This window comes from Mus caroli, unplaced genomic scaffold, assembly GCF_978045245.1.
Source record: "Mus caroli unplaced genomic scaffold, Mus_caroli_1 scaffold_2, whole genome shotgun sequence".
Taxonomy (NCBI): Eukaryota; Metazoa; Chordata; class Mammalia; order Rodentia; family Muridae; genus Mus; species Mus caroli.
This window is the reverse complement of record NW_028227257.1, coordinates 44,453,101-44,474,225: the sequence shown is the minus strand read 5'-3', so window position 1 is coordinate 44,474,225 and position 21,125 is coordinate 44,453,101. Positions and strand designations below refer to the sequence as shown.

Here is a 21,125-nt window from a genome sequence, read left to right as displayed (position 1 = left end):
CTGGAGAGGCCCTGCTGAGTGAGATAGCCATTTTGCAGCTTCATAGACAAACACATACAGATCATTACCCAGATTCTCTACAAGTTGTATATAGACCTGCCTCATGCTTTGTGAATTTTTAATTTATAGGCCAATGCTGAAAAATCAGAATTAATACAAAATTCAGTATTTTTGTCTTCTCTTTTGAAAACAAAACTCAAATAAGTCACACTTGGGCATGTAATTCACTCGACTATAATCCAGTCAAAAGAAGACCAGGTAACTACCATGGGCTACCCAGACATGTCTTCTGTATTCACTGCAATTCCCACGTAGCCTTGCCTCACGCACAGCCCTTCATGTTGATTCTATTTCAGCTTGCTGACCCTGAGAAGTCCCATCATCATTTTTGACTTCACCTTGGGTGGAGATTTTAGGTCCCTGGCGGTCAGAGGCCTTCAAATGCCTAGGAAAACAGTACCCAGCTCCCTTTCAAATCAACTTGTAAATGGTCAACCCTAAACCCCAGCAATGTAAGCAGGAGATATAAACATCATGCTTAGGAGTGACTATATATAATTAGGACACACTTGCTCCCTAAGCACCAAAATCAATTATCCGGATAAAACCCTAGGACAGCTTACCACTCTTGAAATATACACTTAGGAAAAAGAAAAACCAAAACTAATTTTAGGTGATCAAGAGAACACTCCTTGGGGACAATCTGAGTTCATCCTAGGACATGTGACAGAGCCTGCCTCTTGTTTTCTAAATGCTCAGGCCGGCCGAGTCAAGACAACAGTCCTTGCTGGGGCTGAGGTTGGGCTCTTACCATGCAGCCTGGGTCTTAAAAGGAGCCAGCATCAAGGCATGCACAGATGAAGAGACTCTTATTTGAGCTGGGGGCCACAAGAGGGCAGGTCCCTTCTCTGTGAAAAGCCTTCATAGAACCCAAGATTCACTGGGGATGTTCCACTGAGACTCCGCCTTTTTGAACTCGATGCCTTCACTGTGTATAGCAGAGACTTGCTCTGAATGTTGATCCACATAGGAATTAAATTCAGAGAGTGAATTTAATACTTCCTCTTGGTAGAAAAGCAATACCTGCTCAATCTAGAATTAGCCTTTGATTAGTGTTTTAGTCCTTCCAACTTTCTAAGGTCATCATAGAGTTTGTGTGTTTAAAAAGTGGATTTCCTCTGTATTTCTTCTCTTCCTGTCCCTCTAGAGAGCATAAGTCATGATTTGTAAACATGTTCTTGCTCCTCATAGTTAAATAAGGTGTTACAAGCTAGTGACAATAACTAGTAGTCAGCTGAGCCTTTCATATGGCTTTGGTATATGTCAAAATTCCAGCTTTAATTTTTTTGGGGGGGGGTCTTTATTTGTAGAGAATGCAGCATCTTAATGTTGCATGCTTTAAGGTTACATACATGAAGTTCGTGGTCCTTTTTTTTTTCTTTTTCAAAAAGTTCATTTATAAGGGTTCAAACTGTGCATGGGATGTGACTAGAGTCACATGCAAAAGGAAGATCCTGATTGTATTCAAGGTTTCTTAGTGAAATGGCGCTAAGGATTGGGAAAGAATCCTAAAAGTCCATCGTCCAAAATAGCTCTCTGCCTCTTTCCTGGTCATTTTTCATATTTCAGTCAAGAAATATAACACCATTTCTCCATAGATCAAACAGCTTCTATCTCTTGCGACTTTGTCCAAAATCTAATTCATGACTTCATGTTATTTCTCAGAGTCCAGTGGTACCTCAGTTCTGTCACGCTGAAGTTAGTATGTTGTTCTCCATGAAAATCTCTGAGAACAGTAAGCACTTGATGAATTGTAATTATTGCTATCATTACATTACTATAATTCTTTTTCCAGGCCTGTGTTTTCTTGTTTATTAGCAGTTTGCTGGATTGTTTATAGTTTGAAATACTTTTCCTTTTCAACTATGTTTTTTTTTTTTCCTTATTCCAGGTTTCCATTTGCTTGCCCTTTCTTACAGTCTGGCTCTTTACAGAAATAGTCAAATTAAATTAGGCTCATAATGCCAAACAGAAGAACAGCCAGCCCAGCAAATAACCAGGCTCTAAAAACTGAAGAATTACGCAGGGAGAGTGGAAAGCCAGCATCTTCTAAACAAGACAGACACTGAAATGCCCAGTAAAGGATTAGAAATAGACTGGGCTGAGGGCACATGGTTAGGAGTCATTATTTTCCACGAAATCCTACTCTGTGTTACAAGGCCCAATGTCAGGAGGAATACCACCTTCTCCTCCCCTAGAGTTGCTTTTCAGTGAAATATTCACTACTTATCTTAGGAAAGCAATTTTGAAATCCTAGACACTCAACAAAAGCATATTGAAGTGCTTTGCTAGTCTTCCCTTGGCACACAGGGTCTATAGTAAGGGCTTCATCAGGAACAACAGGCATGCAGCCTGGATCAGGAGGCAAGAGTATAGTTAGGTTTAAATCGTGATTCTTTTCTAAGTCACTTAGGCGGTAAGCTTCTGTTCTTTTAGTTCGTGAATGATAGCATTTTTTATAATAATGTACTGAAATTTTATTTTACCTCCAGATTACAAATTAATTCTCCTAAGCTGCCTTAGACCAAAGCATAAGTCTTCAAAGATATAGACTGGAGCTTTGGCATTTCAGGAATAATCATAATGTCCCGTTAAACAAGGTAATCTCTGGAGTGTTTAGCAGAATTGAAATTATTTTTCTTACTCATAATCATGTTTATTCTTAGCTCTAATCGATGACAGTTAAGTCTAAAAAAAGCACCCACTGAAAAAAAGAAAACTCCCAGGCCTCAATAACAGGGCCCTGTAAACGAATAGTATCCTAGATCCAAAACAAAACTCCCAAGGCCTGGAACTTGGAAGAGATCCCAAGTTGAGATGAAGTAGTTTGCTGAGTTCTCCATCACTACCTTAAATTGTAGTAGAGGTTGCTCCAAGATGTTGAATGGCTAGGATATATATATAATACACATACCACATACCCAAACCTGTGCATACTTGCACATGTGCATACACACACACACACACACACACACACACACACACACACACACACACACGGCAAGCACCTTATTTATGAAACATGGTAAACAACTCATTCTATGTCACAACTATAGAGCTTGTAAGAAAGTCATGAAAGTCATTAGGAAATGCAGTTAACAATGCTGTACCAAAGACACCAATCTGTCTAGTATTCAGTAATAGACATTTAACTCACAACATTGTAAGAGTTAGCTCTTTGTGACTGAGCTTAGCTAGCTCAGTCCATTACAGGTCAGGTAGGTGTCAACATGGCCTTTGTGTGGATTTGCTTTGCACATCTGGGTGTCTGAAGTTGAGCAGTCAGTCAATCTAGGCTGTGTCTCACCTTCTACCATATACGAGGATATGGCAAAAGAGCTATAATAAAAGCTAAATGACGCTTCCTCCATGTTTACTCATGGTCTATATTACTGATAACATATGATTGGTTAAAACAAATCACATAGCCTTCATATTGAAAGACTTGCAAAAATACATACTATGCCTTTAATATGAGGAACTTAGCTATAGTCAAAGGTTATAAGAACAACGATGAGTGAAAATGCCCTGGCCAGTCATCCAGTCTGTCTGGCACAGAAGAGAACTGACTGGATTGTGGTACTCCCTTGCCACCAGTGAGCCCTATATTCTTAGAAACCACTAACTACTTTGGGCCACAGGTTTGCACTTAGTAAAACGAAAGGGTTTGACTATATAATTGCAAAAGTCCCTTTCCAAGACTTTGAAATCTTGTAGGATTTGACTGCATAATTGCTAACATTCCTTTCCAAGGTTTCTACAGTAATCTCTAGGTGCCTGTGAGATAAGTGCAAAAGAAAATTTGAAAAGCATATCAAAGCTCAGAAGTCTAAAGCATGGGTTGTGTGAGAGTACTGTCTAAGGAGGGGTGTGTTCAGATGGTGGCAGTGAAGAATGAATGGAGGCAGAAGTAAGAGGAAAAGGAACCAGAACTCGCTTGTGCTTTTCATCAGATGAAGAATAAATTTCCTCTGTTACTTAAAGAGGAGTGCACACATAGGAGCTATGTAAGGATGCAAAGGCAGGTTAGGGACTACATTGGGAAAAAAAAATCACACGATGTCCATATTCTGCTTTATTTCTTTTATTCACTTAATACCTAGATCAGGCTCTGTCTACCTTATCCTTTGATGCTCATATTTCCTTCCTGTGCATTTAGCATCCTCTATTCTGCCCCCTACCCTGTGTTTCCAGTGACTACTCTGAAACCAACCTTAAGGTCCAGAAGTCTATAATGGAGAGATTTACCAGAAAGAACTCTTTCTGATTGTGTGTGTGTGTGTGTGTGTGTGTGTGTGTGTGTGTGTGGTGTGTATACATATACTTATTTACATATTCCAGCAATAATGTGGAAGAGGGAGAGAATTCAACAGGAGAAAAGTGCCTGAACACCACTGTCAAAACTGGTGTTACACAAAGTGTCATCAGACCAGCAACATCTGCATCATCTGAGAGCTGGTCAGAAAGGAAAATTTTCACCACCCTTCGTAGATCTAGTGTTTCTTAGCCCAAACCTAACAAACCCTAGTTCTTTTGTTTCTACATTAACTTTAGGGAAGCACTAAAGCTTGCTGACAGTCTCTTTTTACATAGCATTATTTTTTTTAGGATTCAGCCTCAACTACAGAATATGTACAGCTCATTATAGATCTATAGCTGATTCTGTATGAAGGAAAAAGACCAAGGTTGCATTTTTATATATTTCAGCATACTTAAAGCCTAAAAATCAGCTATTTGTATACACATGGCATGCCTTTACGTGGAGCACTAAAAAGGGAATTTAAGCTAGAGAACTGTCAGTCTAGGAAATACCATGTAATATTTGTTCTACAGAAAAGGAAGCATGCTGTGAGATTCCACCCCTGGATATAAAAATGTCACAGGTACTGTGAGACTCAAATTTTAGCTCTAAAATCCTCAAAAGAATATTTCCAGTGTCACTTTAAGGTCACAATCTAGGCTTCATTGCCAACCCAAACATCCTATCCTGGTCTGTGGCATCCCTTCCATCCAACATCATATATATATGATATATGATATATATATATACATCATACATCATATATACATATATATGTAAACTTTCTTATCTCGAAAAGATTCTGAGTTCTTCCTACCACATGGTATCAAACCATTGAAAATATTACTTATTGATAAATGTATCAAAATCAACAGTAAACCAGAATCTAGCCCAAAAGGTAAAATTCAGGAAGAATCATGATCACATTTCACTGACCAAGTAGCCACTCAAGATGGGGCCACTTAGCAGGCAGGGTACCAAATGTGTTTGTGTATAAATCCTGTTCTTTATCTCCTTTCAGAAATAAGAGTCAACACTGATTCGTCACTAAGCAATCACAAGATGCCAAACATAGTCTCATTTAAACCTTTTAGCAACACCCAGAGGAAATCAGTATAGTAATCCTCCTTTTATTTTTGAGACAATTGAGGAGTCCGGGAGATGACGTGTGAGTAAAAGCATTGCTGCACAAGATTGATGACCTGAGTTCAATCCCAGAACCCAGAGTGGAAGAGATAAGATACATACATGTGCTAACATAATAAATAAAATTAAAATTAAAGACAATTGAAACTCCAATAGATTAAATGAGCTTCCCAAGGTCAGTGTTATCTAATGGACACACTTGATACCAGTTTAGTTAAGAGTCTTATCTAGCCCCTGAATTATCCTCTTTGTGTGAATCTCTGTCAACAGGTAATTCATGGCTTCCTTGTAGACCCTTTACAATAAGTACTATTGCTAGCTAATGTTTGCTTATGAGATGAAAGCTAATTAATTTTATTGTTTATAGCAAATGTAATTACTTGGGAAAATCTGGCAAAAATAAATGTGCTGTGCTCATTCCCCCTGATAGAAACACTTGGCTTTATCTTGTGAATTCACTGCACTCTCCAACATGGGCATGAAATGTCAGTTTTGTTTCTTTTTCCTTCTTCTTAAACCCAGAAGTCTTTATTCTTCTAATTTATTTATTTCATATCCCTAGTATTTCCTGTTTGACCTAGAAATGCACTGATCATCACGTTGCTCCTTCTTTAAGTTTTCTGTTGCCAATGGCAACCTTGAGTTACAAGGTCCAACATAAACAGAATTTCCCTAGGCATGTCTGTGACTTTGAACTTCAGTTCATGGTCACTGGTACCTGCTTGTCTGTATGGCTCACTCCTGACCTGCGTTATGAGGGACTCCAATGTGCCTGAATTTGACTCTTCAGTGCTAAGCCCTCACAGGTAACAACAGTTGCTGAACAGTTAGTTTGTGCTTCAATTTACTGGCACTGTATTCCTTATTCACATCAGTAATTTGAATTAGAAGCTGTATTTGTTTGTTTTTTTATTATTGATTCTGATTTCCAAATCTCTTGGCAACCCTATGAATCATTTTACCTTTGCCTATACTTGTTTTAATAATTCTCATCTGTAGAGTAGAGATCTTTGACCTTACACAGCGCTTCTCACCCATTCTGACCCAACACAGAAGCTTGATCCTACAGGATGGAGATTCTCCTCTGCTACCCATGGAGCCTCCTCTTGTGGAGGGCTTTTCTTATTTTCGTGATTTAGAGGGTTTTCTATATTCAAACCCAGCTAGAAATTTCAGCAAACATCATTGTCCTTTTATTTAGTGTTTCTCGGTGTTTAGATACAAAAATGCATTTCTCATGTATTCATCCATATTGATTCAAAGTCTCATGGAAACTTACAAAACCTAGAAGAAAACACATTAGAAAAAAAAAAACAGAATGATGAGGATACAAAGTAGAATCTGCTTTTCCCACATGGTACTTTTTGAATGATCCTGACTGGCCTTGCTCTGTACTTTTCTAAAAATTCATGAACTTATTCTAAATATAAGACCGGACCTTACAAGGTAGCTTAGGCTAAATCTGAAACTACCCATTCTGTGAATATATTTTAGGAAGGGTTTGTGTGTGTGTGTGTGTGTGTGTGTGTGTGTGTGTGTGTGTGTGTGTTGTTTTGAATATACATTTATCTACGTGATGAAGTTTAAGCCAGAGAACTATATTCTCTGCAGTGGTCATTGATTGTATCACACAACCTGAGTTTTGCCTTTTTCTATTTATTTCTTAAAACGGATATTAGATTTTGTTTTCATTTTAGAAATACACTTTTGTGCCAAAAATAATATAATCACATTGCCCTGAAAGTGGGAAATAGAAGAAATGAAAATACTCAAGATCCCCACATAATTCATGTTCTCGTATTTCCTTTGAACAGAGCTCTCGGTTTTTATATTTTTCTCATATTTACAGAAGATGTATACATGTCTACGTGTACTTCACAGTTATTGTAACCGTCGTGACACATTCCATACCACCTCTGTTTCTCTGCTTCCAGATCCATCTATTTATTTACACTTACTTGCATATATCATATGTTGCTAAATAGAATCTTTTCCCAGAAATACTTGTGTTTGGATAATTTTTAGTTTCTAGGCTAATTTGTTTTACTATTTTCCCTTATCTTTAGTAATAAATTTCAAAATATTTCATGTAAAATACTAAATATAACTACCTCCCAAACAAACAAAAAGAAACGATATAATGTAAGAGGGCTAAAAGGGGACTGGAGAGATGGCTTAACAGTTAAAGGCACTGGCTAGTCTTCCACAGGACCCTGATTCAATTCCCAGCACCCACACGGCAACTTGCTGTCTCTAACTCCAAGATCTGACACCTTCACATAGACACACATGTAGACAAAACACCAATGCACATAAAGTATAATTATGGGGATAGATAGATAGATAGATAGATAGATTATCAGGAAAAGAATTTTAACTATATATGGTAGCTACTACTGGCCAAAAGAGAGAGAGAGAGAGAAAGAGAGAGAGAGAATAAACTAACCTAAAATATATAATGAGAGCAAACTACTTGTGAATCCATCAAAGACATCACAAGTACAGGAAGAATATAATTATTTTAGACAAACTTTAACAGGGAACTATTCTTAGCCAAAAATATTCTGGGAATTAAAAGAATTTTGTAAAAATTGGAATGCTACCTTGTTATTTCAATGATCATAATATTGAAACTTTCTTCATAGTTGACATAAAGTATGAACGTCAATACAATAATACAATCATGTCTTAGTTAAGGTTTTACTGCTGTGAACAGGTATCATGACCAAGGCAAGTCTTATAAAAGACAACATTTAGTTGGGGCTGGCTTACAGGATCAGAGGTTCAGTCCATTATCATCAAGGTGAGAGCAGGGCAGCATCCAGGCAGGCATGTTGTAAGCAGAGCTGAGAGTTCTACATCTTCATATGAAGGCTGCTAGTGGGAGACTGGCTTCCAGGCAGCTAGGACTAGGGTCTTAAAGGCCACATCCAGAGTGACACACGTACTCCAACAAAGCCAAACCTTCTAATAGTGCCACTCCTTGGGCCACGCATATACAAACCATCACGGATCAGAAGGCAAAGTTTCCAGTGTAAGAAAAAATTAAGTTAGGCAGAAACTATATGTAATGTTGTATTTAAAATTGAAATGTGACATGGTGCTGTGCACTTGCTATGCCAGCACTTAGGAATCCGAAGCAACAGAAAGAATGTGGGTTCAAGAACCGTCTGGTTGACATAGTGAGTTCCAATCCTGCTTGGACTACAGGGCATGACTATGACTCTGTCTCAAAAGTAAAAGCAAACAAAATCATTTGAAATAGCAGTATATACCAATAACTTTTCAAAGTATGTTTCTTTGCCATACTGTGAGGCAGCCTGTGCTTGTTGATTGAACGCAGCAAGCATTTCCAGGTTCTGGGGCTGGGTTTATTAAAGCTTTCATGGGAGGGACCAGAGCTTCCTCAGAAATCATCTTCTTCTGTGTTTGATACAGGGAACATTCAGAAGTGTCTGGACATCTGGTACACACACACACACACACATATACACACATACACACACACATACACACACACACACACACACACGCAACACACACACACATACACACATACACACACACACACCACACACATACACATACACACATACACACACACACACACACCACACACATACACACACACACACCACACACATACACACACACCACACACACATACACACACACACACACACCACACACACACATACATACACACACACATACACACACACACACACATACACACACACACATACACACACACACACCACACACATACACACACACCACACACACATACACACACACACACACATACACACACACACACATACACACACACCACAAACACATACACACATCACACCACACACACACACACACACCACTATTTCCCTCCCTCCCTCCCTCCCCTCTCCCCCTTCAAGCAATTAAATACTCAAAAATTGAAAAGGACATTCTAACAAACCTCAGAGCTAGCCTGAAAGGGCCCCCTCAGCCACACACCAGACATGTGAGCTTTGCTATAAAGAAACGGAAAGCACAAAACTGTTAGAACTGATTAAAATCCAAGGAATAAGTAAGAATTGTCTGCATTTATTTGGGGAAAGAGAAACAGAGTGGGGGGGGGTGACAAGAAGGAGGAGAAAGAGGAGCAGAAGGAGTTATGTGACTATAAAAAAATTTTACTCTCACAATTTTTTATTCAGAAAATTTGTAATTAAAGAAAAAGGAGGAAACCTTTAATGTTTGCTCTGCCTTCAGGGAGAACTTTAGTCCAGGGTGAAGGTCGTGAGTAAACACAGACGATTGCTTTACTTTTTGAGACAGGGTTTTGCTGTTCATTACAAAAAAAGTACCATCTAAATATAAAATTGTTAGAAATCACCATCTACCTCCAATGAAGAGTAAAGAATTACTAGTTATATAAGAAATTATGGAGGAAACTTCATACAGAGCTGTAATTTGACCTCACAGTGTAACTGACTATTGGAAGGGGGGAAAAAAACAAAAAACAAAAACAGATCTTTGCAAATTCAAGGGGCAGCAGTTACCAAGCTATCTCTAAGAACATTCATCGTTGGTAGTAAAACCAGCTGATTTCGACACCTACAAACACATAGTCACAGGAGTTAGAAACAAATACCTACTGAACATTCTTGCCAAATGAAATGTTTAAGTTCCATATAATGAAATCTATAGTTAGCTTCTAGTTTTCAAGAGCCAACTTAAATGGCACTGCAAGCAACTAGCCACACAATCTCAGAATGTGTGTGTTCAGTAAGAAAAAGACAGTGATAAATACCTGAAATAGGAAAGGTGAGAAAGATATAACAAAAAAATAATACAATTAATAATTGTTACTATTTTCCTGAAACTGATTAAGTTACTGCCATTATGTTAAGGAAATATCCTTATTTCCAGGTGACATGTGTTCATGTCTAAACAGTTTCAAATGGTTCCATAGATACTTAGAATAATAGAAAATGCAAGTTTTAGAAAAAAAGTTAAAATGTAAGATTATTTACAGATATCGACACCCAGCTATGTTTCCATGACCATCATGGCTCATTTATTTTGCCTGTGCAGTCAACATCATAATGCTTCAAGCATCCTTAGCCTTATGCCTATAAGCCAGATTCCAGAAGGTAGACTTACCCAATCAAAGGCTATGTATGTTGTCCTTTTCTTTCTTTACCTTTTGTTAATTTGTTTTTGTCTTAAAATACTTTGGATTTCTTTTTTAATATAAAGAGGTACTTGTAACACACAATAAGTGTAAGTAAAAGGCTGTCTCCTGAGGACACAGGGGCAGCTTTGGGTAATCAGGCCTTTATCTTGTATCCAGACTGATCTTGCCAGGTGACCCTCTGGCTCCGGTCTGGAAAGCCGAGACTACAGCCCCAGCTTCTGCCGCAGTACACAGTTAATGCTGTCTGCCTGGCACGTAATCATGCTGGGTTCAGACCTCGTGGAGCCTAGTAAGCTAACAGCTTCTCAAACAGAACACTGGAGAAACCAGTTTCTGAGGATCTGCCCAGCTTCACTTAGAGGTCATTTGTAGCACAAAAATCTACAGAAAGCAGAGAAAGGACTTTCTACTTGATGATGTGGGATGAAGTGAAGATGGTAGCAGTGTCTGTCACCTCACTCGCCTACATCCCAATCATGTCTAAGTCAGGGAGTCCAAACCTTTCCATCTTCAGATTAACACAGAATATAAGTGAGAGGAAACTATGTGGTGTGGGCTTCTGGGCCCATTCTGTCTTCAGATGTGACAAAGCAGTAGGTGTCCTCACATCTCATCTCTGCACTTGAACCCAGCCCTAAGGATCAGGCACCTGCTACAGGGAGGCCGGCCCCTGAAGGGGACACCAGGGGAAAACACAATTACCGATGGGTGGGCACACCTGTTTTCCTTCCTACAGCTAATACCAGATTATGGCCCAGTGTCAGACAATGTCGTCGGACTGACGAATATTATTTTGTCTGACTGCTGACAGTAAAAAGTCAGAAATTCCTGCATGAAAAAATTTCAGTTTCTGGGTTTTGTTGCTGCTATTGTTTGTTTGTTTATTTTATTTTTGTTTTCTTGGAAAACCAGCATCTGACAAGCCTGAGCCAGAACCTAGCTAATGAATGACACCACCTTTAGTTGGGTTGCATCTTCTCTAGTCCCACCCCTCCTCCTCTGTCTTCACAGCATGCTTTTCAAACTAACCTGACTTTCTCAGCCATATAATCAAAATTGCTTGAGCCATACTAGCTCCAGTTGGATGGGGCTTTCCGGGAATGGCTCCAGGAATTCATCTGTATAATATATATATGTATACACACACACACACACACACACACACACAATATATATATATATATTACAAGGAACAAATCACTAGTTTATAAGAAGACTAAAAGAAAATTTTCTAACTTGACATCTAATAGTAAATACAATTTTTAAATTGGCTTATTAATAATTGAATGACGTTTCTAAAGAATAGCATATATGACATTTCATCTAAACTGATAGGCAGTGACCTAGTTTAGAATGCAATAGAAATCTGCTTCTACCTCAAGATAAGAGGAAAAGTCCAGGATAGTTATGACTTAGCCACAATTAGGTCAATGATTACAAACTGTTAAGCATCATTATTAAAATTAAATTATCAAAATTAAGTCTTTACAGGAATCAAATTACCAACATCCCTAAAAAGTGTTGGCTGATTGTTTGACATTTCCTCATATTTCTTTTTCTTTTCAAAAATGAGGATGATGGCGATTATGATAATGAATCATTCTGAAATTGCATAGTGTCTTATACAACATCTTAGGAGAGACTGTTTGCTAGGTCAGGTCCAATACACCCGTAGTTGAAGATCCACCCATCAAACCTAAATAAAAACAGCCATCTTCTGCGGCCACAGTGCTGTTCTTCCTTTCCTTAGTTTGCTTGGAACTGAAACTAATGACAAGTGTGCTGGATTGAAGTGTGCTGTGCACGTATAGAGGCAGTTGCTGGGAATACAGACCTGTCACCTGGGTGGGATGTCACTCTAGCAAACTGAGCAAATCATGCTTGCTTCTGAATTTTGGGGGGCAGCGTGGGGAATGAAAGGACAAGTTCTTTCTTGTCTATGACTCTGAAGTGATTTTTTTTTTAGCCAAAGAATATGAGGTCATGGTGTCCTTGCTGTACCGTAATCCAGTATCCAGTGCATTTTGGGGGGCAGTGGACTCTCCTCTCTATTGATCCAATAGAAGCCTTGTGTTCTCTCTCTCTCTCTCTCTCTCTCTCATATATTTTTGTTGTATTTTCTTTGAGAAGGGAGAAAGTTGATTTCTGAATACCCAGACTGAACCTTTTTTGTCCCACACTCATCTTGATATATGCTGTGTGGGGAGAGGTCTTTCAGCAAGATCCAGAACTTACTGTCTGCTATCATTCCAGTCCACTGATTTTTTAGAAATGGTAACAGTTTTTATTTGGAAAGGAAATGCATTGTGTATACCATGCCATGCTTCAGGAAGGCCTGGCTTGTACTCTACAGAAATTAACCTTTCTGCAATACAGCGCAGAGGGGAGAGCATTGAAAGGAGAGACTACACAAGGACCACAATTAACTGTTATTCTTGCTGAGTTTGTCATAGATTTACTGCAACTTTCTGTATTTCAAAACTTCGAGAGTTTTAGAGTTGTGTCTCATCGATGCAGAGACTAAATAGCTAAGACTTGACAGAATATCTCTGACCTAACTAAAGAGAGAGTGAATGAGTTGAGCTATTAAATGCTGCCAAATGGCTAGCAATGTCCAGAAAAGAGGTTCAGACTCACCAAGGCAGTAGCCCTGAGGACTGACTTCACAGTGGAAAGTCCCAGAGTCAAGGCCAAGCATGAGAGGGTTCACCTGTGGTTGCAGATGGAGGATACACAGCCAGGATATGGCCAAAGTAGAACTGGAGTCTTAAAAAGATAATCAGCATAGGTAATGAGAGCTGGCTAGCAGTATTGGCATTGCGCAGAACAGCGGAGAATGCAGAGGCTAGGCCCACCCCCACCTCCCAAGCGAGAGTCAAGGCCAAGCCACACAGTCTGTTCACATCTGAGGGCAGACAAACACCAAAATCATTTTCAGGTCTTAAGAACTCTCCAGGTTTGTTTGTCCATATTTTGTATTTTAAAATTCACTGTTCAGCTCAGGCTAGCCTTTTATCAATGGTGATCCTCCTGCCTCACCCACACAGGTGCTATTGAAAGGAGTTGTCTCAAGGACAATAAAGGGCAACAAAGGACCATTGTCTTCAGGATATTTTAAAATGTGGAGTTTCCTTTGGACTCAGACCACAGAGGCTTCTTGTAAGCAGCTCCGAACACCCTCACCTTTGTGTGAGAGCGGGCTTTACAACCACTTTATAGCTAAGGCAACTGTGTAAGTCTGTATGTGAAGAGTTCCTTCACAATAAAAAGGTCTTGCAATTTTCCAAGGCATAAAACAGGTAAAATAGAAGACATTTAAAAGGTAACTGTAGCACTTTAAAAGACAAATAAAAATGGCAGCGAGAAAGAGGAAATAAGGAAGTGATTTGAAAAAGAGCTCACAGCAAAAGTTACCATTGTGCATGAGCAGGGTTCATAGGAAAATAACACACCAAGCTTCTCGTTAAAGCAACAGGTCTCAACCTGAGGGCCCCAAACCCTTTGATGATCAAACAACCTTTTCACAGGGTGGTATATCAGATGTCCTGTGTATCAGATATTTACATTACAATTCATAACAGTAGCAAAATTACAGTCGTGGCATCACAATGGAATAGTCTTGTGTGAGGAACTGTGTTAAACAGTGTTGGCATAAGGCAGGTTGAGAACCACTGTTTTAAAGGCACCCAGTGGACTTGTGGCATTGACCATGCATCGGGTCCTGGGGAAAACCAAAATACTAACTGAATAAACAAACTAGAGGCACTCAGTCTTAGTTTCCCAGCCTCAAGCTGAAACCCTGCTGTTGACACTACTCAATCCCTGAGCGTAAGAATTTCAATCATTATATACTACTTCTGTAAACTTTTCCAAGGGTGTGTGAGTGTGTTTAGAGTTCAGTTTATTCGTCTTCGTCCAAGTCCTTAGGCTTGTTACACTACATGACCACAACTTGATTTTTCAGCTGGGAATGAATGGTATGTCCTACTAAACTGTTACTCATCTGTCCTGTGGCTGACTGGTGAATGGCATCCTAAGTCCATTTATCCCTACTGTGCCCTTTACACATCTCTGGGAAGGAGTGTCTGTATGGGTGAGTTGAGAAATATAAATGGCCTCAACCTTTTTTCCTCTCTTGATGTCTCTCAGCTGCAGATGGAGCTGGAGCAAGAATACCAAGACAAGTTCAAAAGACTGCCCCTGGAGATTCTGGAGTTTGTACAGGAAGCCATGAAAGGGAAGATCAGCGAGGATAGCAATCACGGCTCTGCCCCTCCCTCCCTGGCCTCAGATGCTGCAAAGGTGAACCTCAAGACTCCCTCCAGTGAGGAGATAGAAAGAGAGAACCCAGGAAGAGAGTTTGATACTCCTCTGTGATACCCCTGTCAGGCCTTCCAGGCATGCACAGCTGCTTGAGCTCCAGTGGACTCTAATGACAAATATCACTGCCCGGGCCATCTTCCTGAGAAACATCCCTTAGCCTGAAATCCACACCAAAGGGAGAGTTCCAGAAGGATCCGTGTGAAGTTCCCATACCTTGGTTCCATGTGTCATGTAGAAACTATTGCCAGTCTTAGACAGAAGGGTGCATGTATGCAGGATTTTTCTTTTTGTTCCAATAGTAAATTAAGAGCAGGCAGCTCCCAGGCTCCATGGAATATGTAATGAAGGACAATGTCTTCTTTGACGAAAACGAGAGCTCCTGTCTTCATTTGAAGCCCTGGTGTACAGTATTTCAAAGTAAAAGAAATAGTTTGAGAAGTGCACAGCTCCGTTTAACACTATGGAACATTCCACTTTGAGCATCGTATTCCTAACTGCCCCGCAATTCCATGTTTTCAAGTTAACGTGTATAGTGAATTGTGTCATCCTTTGCTTTGCAGGCACTGGTGGCTTGCCGTTTGCTAATTTATTTATCACAGAGGCATCTGTATTTGCTATTGTCATGGCTTTATTAGATACCATAGTGAATCATATAAGCTGGTTTCTTTTATAAAATAAAAAAAAATCACATGATTGTATCATTTCCCAGTGAAGCCATTTCATGAATAGCAATATGGGTTGTATATTTGGCTGCACGTCTTTGGGTATCTATCAGTTGTTGACCTGAACCTATCAAACAGCTACAACATATATGGTCTGTTGAATCAAGATATCAGCCAGACTGAACAGGATCCAGTGGGCCATTTTATTGTCAGATAGTTTTTGTGGTTCATTTATTCTTACTGTAGAAAGGAAGATAGAATATTTATCTAAATGCACATGTATAAATGATACACATTATCTCCATGTATATAGTACACGTATGCACCCAGCCATAAAAGTGTACACACATACATACGCATGAGTGTAAATGTGTGTTTATTAATTGGCAGTGACCCAAATCTCTTCCATAAGATTTAAAAGCAAGTTCAGGGATACATGGACAGAGAAGAAATGGGTCAAATATATGTTATATGGATAATTAAATTATATGGAATTGCTAAGAATCAGTTTATGAAGTCATTGATGCAACTTGAGGTAGTCTTAGAATTTAGGAAATGAATTTAATAAAAAAATTTTGGAGGATCAAAAATTGGATTTTAAGTGTCAGACTTTGAGCTTGTTTTAATGGTCAGGATATGCAAAAATGCATAGGAAATAGAGTGCAAATGTATTACTACTATCTTCAATAAATTTTAACTGAGTAATTTCAGTTTTATTCTGACAGTAATAAAGCTCTGGTTATATTTTAGTTTGTATATTTACTTCACTTAGTTATGTCTTGTTTAATTCTTATTTTCCTCTAAGGAGAATAAGAGACAAATTATATCATGTTAAAGCTAATAAAATCATTGTTAAAAGGTCTTAAGAAATAATATTATATAGAAAAACTATGGTTTAGAGAGTGGGACAAAGAACATTAAAGCCCAGCAGTGACAATGCCCATGGCTTTGTTTTATTTTAAAGGGAACCTGTCTGCTTATAATTTAGCAAAGCAAATAACAGTTGTGTCCTGAAATTTTGTGTTTTAAGAATTTAATATTTTTCTGGAAATGATTTTATTTAACTTTAAGCAATAACTAGGACCATAATTAAGTTTTAATCAAAATGAAGGCTTGCTTCAAACACCATGAAAGTGTTTGATCACACACACACACATTTACTGAGACAAGACATAAGGATGAAATCACATCCCCTTTAGAGATGATTGTATTTTATCTGAAGGACCAAGAGTGTTAATTAACTTACTAAAGCTTACCTTCCACTGAAGAGAGATCTCTTGTGAACCATTCAACTTTTGCACTTTGAAGGGAAGGCATTACTCAGATGGAAGTGAGAACGGTCCAAATGGAATGCTGAATTTTACAAACACAGTCACAGACTGTTGGAAATTGGAGAAAAGTGAACAGATAACAGGATTCGAAACCAAACACACTGGTGGTTATGGCAGGACATTGGATTTCATCATAGTCCATATAGTGACTGAGGTTGAATAACCTTGACTTTCAAATCCTGTTTTGGTAGTTGGACTTCATTATCTTGGTGATTCTAGTCATTTTACAATGTTTTGTATCTGGTCATTTACTGTAATCACATTTTTTATATCTGTACAGTGACACTTTTTGCAGTTGTGGGGTAGTGTGTAACACTGTGCATCTTGCATCATCAAAACTACTACCATGATACTATCCATTGATAATATTAATATTACTTGAAAATAGACAAAGGTAAAGAAAAGGGGTCTATATGATGTGCAGTTTTGTGCCTTTATGTACTTGCCTTGTTCTTCGTTGAATGTGTGAAATTCTGTACTGTGGTTTTTCCTAGAGTAGAGTGTAGAGTCATGCATTAAAATAGGCTGTATCCCTGACACCTTTAAACTACTGAGAATAATGTGGTTGGGCCGTGTAAATCAGTGTTCAAAGTTCCAATGACATGCCATGTGCTCTGGTTTTTAACATTTCAGTACCACCACACATTAATTAATACTCCTGTAATAGATAAGCAGTCATTAATTAAGTTCCAAAAGAAAGGGCCATTGCTTGCATTCCTTTGAATTTAATGTTGCCCGTGTGCACTGTGTTAATACTGTTCGGAATGGATTGAACATTGTGATTCCCACCTTTTAAGAGGAGAAAGAGGGAGAGGGCAAAGTATTTGATGCTCTTAAAATGTACATATTTGGGTTCTATCTCAAATTATTTAAAATGCATAATTCACATTTTTGTAATCATTCTATGCAATTTTGTGGCATGATGTTTCTTCCACTTGTAATTTTATGTGCTTTCATCACACAAAAATTGTCCAAAGGAAACAATAAAAATTTCTTAACACAGTCCAGCTGGACCTTCTTAGAGTCACAGCCCACTTTACATGGGTCAGTGGCAATGACCATAATGCCAGTCATCAGAGTATAATGCCCACCTTACACAACACACCAGTGCCCAGGCAGACTAGACGCTGTGGTGCTGTGCAGAGTGCACAGCTGTGACTGCTGTCACTCCCTCCAGGAGTGGCTTGTCACTCCCCCCACGATAGAGACTCTTTTTCCTTTCTCTTGGTCATCCAGTTCTTTCTCCCTTTCTTCCTAACCTAAGAAGTGCAAAGCAACTGATGTTTGACAAATTATGGAAATGAAAAGAACAGATGGTGCACCTTACAAGCTTCCTAATGAAATCTGTAGTTTGCAACACTGGTGGGAAAGAGAATGTACATGTGAGTTCTCTGTCTGTGTCACGAAGTCACCCCAAATGCAGCATACCAGTTATTGATTGTTATGCAGTACCTGACTCCAAATGATCTCTTGTCTGTCATAGACTTAGGAGACAGAGACAGGAATTCAAATAGAGCCGGGTTGAGAATGGCCTGCCTCAGACTACCTGCAATGCCTGAAGAGGAGCCTTGAGGCTTGACTTTAGACATCCATATATGGAGTGATGCATCCGCTGAGAAACTCTGAGGCTAAGCTAGAAGACCATAATGCCTTCACCATAACCTAAGCTTCCTTATAATGAAGTAGCTGGAATCCAAAAGTAAGCCTTCTGAGACAGCCACGAAGGAATGGGGAAACATCTTTAGGACTACACATAGAAGTCATGCATGCTCTTGCACATTGTGTACACTGGTGCTGTCACAATCTCTTTCCCAGATTCACAGTGAGGAACAAATGCGGGCACACCCCATGTAGGCCAGATTTTTGGTCCATGAAGAACATAAGAGTTAGGGGGGAAAATAACTGCAATCACAAAGCTGTCTTTAGCGAATACAGTCTAGAAAGGCACTGTGCGACAAGCCTCTTCCGGTCAGAAAAGCACAGGGGTAGCTAGGGCGCAGGGTCGGCTGACACTCACCAGCTACCCACAACACCCACCACAGGATCTTAAGACTTCTGGTGAGTGGAACACAGCTTCTGCTCCAATCCAATTGTGCGCGGGACCTAAGACTGCATTAGTTAGGGAAGCAGAAACCGGCCTGAGTAGGGCCACAGGCCTCATCCAGCCGGATCAACACCGGAGTAGCTAGAGCACAGGGTCGGCTGACACCCGCCAGCTACCCACGACCCCCCGCCACAGGATTTTGAGACTGCTGGTGAGTGGAACACAGCTTCTTCTCCAGTCCAATCACGCGGGACCTGAGACTGCTTTGGTTGGGGAGGGAGAAATCCGGCCTACATAGGGCCACAAGTCTCTTCCGGTCAGAAAAGCACCGGAGTAGCTAGGGCGCAGGGTCGGCTGACACTCGCCAGCTACCCACAACACCTGCCACAGGATCTTAAGACTTCTGGTGAGTGGAACACAGCTTCTGCTCCAATCCAATTGCGCTTGGGACCAGAGACTGCATAAGTTAGGGAAGCAGAAAACGGGCCTGAGTAGGACCACAGGCCTCTTCCGGCTGGACCAGCACCAGGGTACCTCCAGCTACCCACGAGCCCCGCCACAGGATTTTGAGACTGCTGGTGAGTGGAACACAGCTTCTGCTCCAATCTTTAAACAGTGACAACGACAACAACTAACCCCAGAGATTACCAGATGGCGAAAGGTAAACATAATAATCTTACTAACAGAAACCAAGACCACTCACCATCATCAGAACCCAACACTCCCACTTCGCCCAGTCCAGGGCACCCCAACACACCGGAAAAGCTAGACACGGATCTAAAAGCATATCTCCTGATGATGGTAGAGGACTTCAAGAAGGACTTTAATAACACACTTAAAGAAATACAAAGGAACACTGGTAAACAGGTAGAAGACAGTAAAGAGGAAGCACAAAAATCCCTTAAAGAATTGCAGGAGAACACTGCTAAAGAGTTACAAATCCTTAAAGAAAAACAGGATAACCTAATCAAAAAGGTAGAAGTCCTTAATGAAAAACAGGAAAACACATCCAAACAGATGATGGAAATGAACAAAACCATACTAGACCTAAAAAGGGAAGTAGACACAATAAAGAAAACCCAAAATGAGGTAACACTGGAGATAGAAACCCTAGGAAAGAAATCTGGAACCATAGATACCAGCATCAGCAACAGAATACAAGAGATGGAAGAGAGAATCTCAGGTGCAGAAGATTCCATAGAGAACATCGGCACAACAATCAAGGAAAATGTAAAATGCAAAAAGATCCTAACTCAAAACATCCAAGAAATACAGGACACAATGAGAAGACCAAACCTACGGATAATAGGAGTGGATGAGAATGAAGATTTTCAACTCAAAGGACCAGCAAACATCTTCAACAAAATTATAGAAGAAAACTTCCCAAATCTAAAGAAAGAGATGCCCATGAACATACAAGAAGCCTACAGAACTCCAAATAGACTGGACCAGAAAAGAAATACCTCCCGACACATAATAATCAGAACAACAAATGCTCTAAATAAAGATAGAATACTAAAAGCAGTAAGAGAAAAAGGCCAAGTAACATATAAAGGCAAGCCTATCAGAATTACACCAGATTTTTCACCAGAGACTATGAAAGCCAGAAGATCCTGGACGGATGTTATACAGACACTAAAAGAACACAAATTCCAGCCCAGGCTACTATACCCAGCCAAACTCTCAATTAACATAGATGGAGAAACCAAAGTATTCCACGACAAAACCAAATTCACACATTATCTCTCCACGAATCCAGCCCTTCAAAGAATAATAACAGAAAAAAACCAATACAAGGATAGGAACCACGCCCTAGAAACAACAAGAAGGTAATCCCTCAACAAACCTAAAAGAAGACAGCCACAAGAACAGAATGCCAACTTTAACAACAAAAATAACAGGAAACAACAATTACTTTTCCTTAATATCTCTTAATATCAATGGACTCAACTCCCCAATAAAAAGACATAGACTAACAAACTGGCTACACAAACAAGACCCAACATTTTGCTGCTTACAGGAAACTCATCTCAGAGAAAAGGATAGACACTACCTCAGAATGAAAGGCTGGAAAACA

General features: G+C 39.5%; 1 protein-coding gene across 2 annotated transcripts in view; it reads left to right on the top strand.

Moving 5' to 3' along the window:
• Plcb1 (phospholipase C beta 1) overlaps window positions 1–18,036 on the top strand; it is a 694,761-nt gene extending 676,725 nt beyond the window's left edge. Inside the window, exon 32 of one of the 2 annotated variants that reach the window (XM_085833870.1) lies at window positions 14,838–18,036. In XM_085833870.1, the coding sequence (XP_085689996.1) occupies window positions 14,838–15,065 (228 nt within the window). In that variant the 3' untranslated portion in view covers window positions 15,066–18,036. The remainder of the gene's footprint in view (window positions 1–14,837) is intronic. The other variant, XM_085833871.1, reaches the window with a different exon arrangement.
• The last annotated feature ends 3,089 nt before the right edge of the window (window positions 18,037–21,125 follow it).